Genomic DNA, 2,440 nt, shown 5'->3' with positions numbered 1-2,440 from the left:
CTCCACAGATCTCTATTCCTCGCGGTACCGTGGCTCCCTGACCTCGATTCCATCGCCAGGACTGGAGGTTTGCAGCGGGCCATCGCGACGGCACTCCTGGAGAGCAACTGCTGCGTCCTTCGACACGTGGAGAGTTCCCGCGGCCACGTCCACACCGAGACCGACCTGGTCCTCCATGCCGTCGTCGCCTACTCACGTGCACCCTTCCGCGACCTCCTCTAAGGCTTCCAAAAACGTGCCGAAGAGAACGCGATCGAAGGTCACCTTTCAAGGTACGTACTTTTATCATTGCGCATTTTAGAATTTCGCTTTTGCGTTTCATCGCGCGTTTTAAGCACGTAGATTTACAATATACAATATTAACATCTAATAAATTAGGTTAGGTCTATTTATATAAACACTGCCACACAAAATAATCGAGTGCAAGTCACGGGAGAAACTTTTGGGACAACCTAATATAACGCACAAGTATCATAGGTTCCATTAACGAGACTTTATCGCACATTCGTGATCTACTCTATCCTCGATAGCAAACAAACCTCGTTCACGCAACCGTTGTTACCGTTGGAATTCGTTCGGTCCTCGCGAACGACATATTTCCTCGGTTTCGATTATGTCGCTGTAAATTACTTTGTGCGGCTGAAAACGCTGCTCGGGGAGTGGGATTAGCTTCTGAATGAGAGTGGGGAACGTGTTTGTTTACAGAATGCCCAATGACACGGGGCAGTCTACCGAACCTACGTTCGGATTTGGTCGGGGGTGACAACAGTGGCGATTCGACCGAGTCGTTGATCGACGAGGCGGAGGATTATTTGCGACGGAGCATCGATTCGATGCTGACGGTCTCCAGTACCGGTGTCAGCTCGGATTATTGGAACAAGCAAACGGCTAGACGGAGACGTGCACGACGTTACTCCGAGCCTGATCTCATCCGTGACTGGCATCCACCGCAGGATGCCAGACCGTACCTGCCAAAGGTAAATTTCCGTAATTACTCAAGGGATACCCCAAACGGACCTTTTCGATTTCGGTGGCTGACCCTTTCGACTTGTTTTCCATTTGAATACTATTAATTTTTCTTTTAGAAATTAATTTAATTTAATTTAATTTATTAATTTAACACGTTCACGCCGACGTGTACCACCGGTGGCTCGCGTTCGTGTGTCTGTCAGATGGCGTGTACCACCGCGCCGCCCCATAGCGAGAAACAGAAATACCAGCGCCACACTGCGGGTAGATTCTGTAATTCAAGTGAGCTCACTCACTTCTCGTATTCTCATTTCACGCGAGACGTTGCTTATAAAAATACGGAACTACATATAGGGCGGCGCAAAAAGTTTTCGGACCTTCATGAAACTTGGTATTTATGAATTATTTCGGCCTCAAATTACGAATCTGACATAAAAATTCGGAAAATGGTGAATTCAATATGGCCGACATGTCCAATTTAATTAGAATCGCTCGTTAATAGTTTCTATCGGTTGTTTTCGCAGATACCGAGGGATCTCAAACTGAATCACCTTGTGAAGGTTATATCGCCGGAAGGGAGAGTTCTTCAAGGACGTGTCAGATACGTGGGACCTGTACCAGGTCGCGCAGAAGCCCACGTTGGCGTGGAGTTGCCTTACTTGAATGGCTCCTCCGATGGTACATTCCATGGTAGAAGATTCTTCGATTGGTAAGTTAAATTCTATAATTATCTTAACACATAGACTGCCACGTTCTCCATTTAGGGTAACAGGATTTTTCATTAACCTCTCCAGGGATATTGATGTGTACATCTGTTTTTATATTAAAATTATATTAAATTTCCACTGCCATCTGTTTGTTAGCGAACATGTTAAAATTCTATGCCATACTCTGCTAATTACAACAGAAAAAGGTAGCACGCGCATGCAAACATGTCAGGGATCGTACGATGCTCCGTGCTTCTTTAATCGCTGTTAACCGAATGTCAGCACGACTGGCAAATTCTGCCGTTATAAATATGGCTTTGTAGCTGTGTCAAGTCGATGACTATCGCCAGGCAGACTTTGTTACTTCACTGGTACAATAACGAGGTCTTTTATCGAACGCGTGTCGGTCGCGTTTTCGCAGTTAGCAGTTCTCATTAACACAATGCCACTGTTGCGACTCTGCATTATTACTGCAGTGAACTTAACGCTGGCGAAAAAATGTCTAAAAAGCGCGGCACGAATGCTGAATTACGAGAGTGAAACGGTTTTAATAACGCTAAGAAAAATCTGTTAATTTACCGAATATTTTAACACTAAAACTACTGGAAAATTGCAGAAAAATTCAAACCGCGTATGGCACACTTCGAAGTCATTTGATTATTGACAATTCTTTGGCAATTTTTGCAAAGGATCTTGCACATCCTTTTTGACAATTTTTGGAAGTAATTATTCCAAAAATTTGACTTTATTGCAATAGAGAATTA

At 44.3% G+C, this 2,440-nt stretch overlaps 1 protein-coding gene across 1 annotated transcript; it reads left to right on the top strand.

The window, feature by feature from the left end:
• The first annotated feature begins 6 nt into the window (after nt 1-6).
• On the top strand, nt 7-2,114 carry LOC128892661 (uncharacterized). Its single transcript, XM_054153193.1, has 4 exons — nt 7-272; nt 706-977; nt 1,494-1,678; nt 2,000-2,114. The coding sequence occupies exons 1-4, from the start codon at nt 176-178 to the stop codon at nt 2,112-2,114; spliced, it is 669 nt and encodes a 222-aa protein (XP_054009168.1). The 5' UTR covers nt 7-175.
• The last annotated feature ends 326 nt before the right edge of the window (nt 2,115-2,440 follow it).

The sequence above is a fragment of the Hylaeus anthracinus genome, unplaced genomic scaffold (genome assembly GCF_026225885.1).
Source record: "Hylaeus anthracinus isolate JK02 unplaced genomic scaffold, UHH_iyHylAnth1.0_haploid 13277, whole genome shotgun sequence".
Taxonomy (NCBI): Eukaryota; Metazoa; Arthropoda; class Insecta; order Hymenoptera; family Colletidae; genus Hylaeus; species Hylaeus anthracinus.
This window is presented reverse-complemented; position numbering and strand designations above follow the sequence as displayed.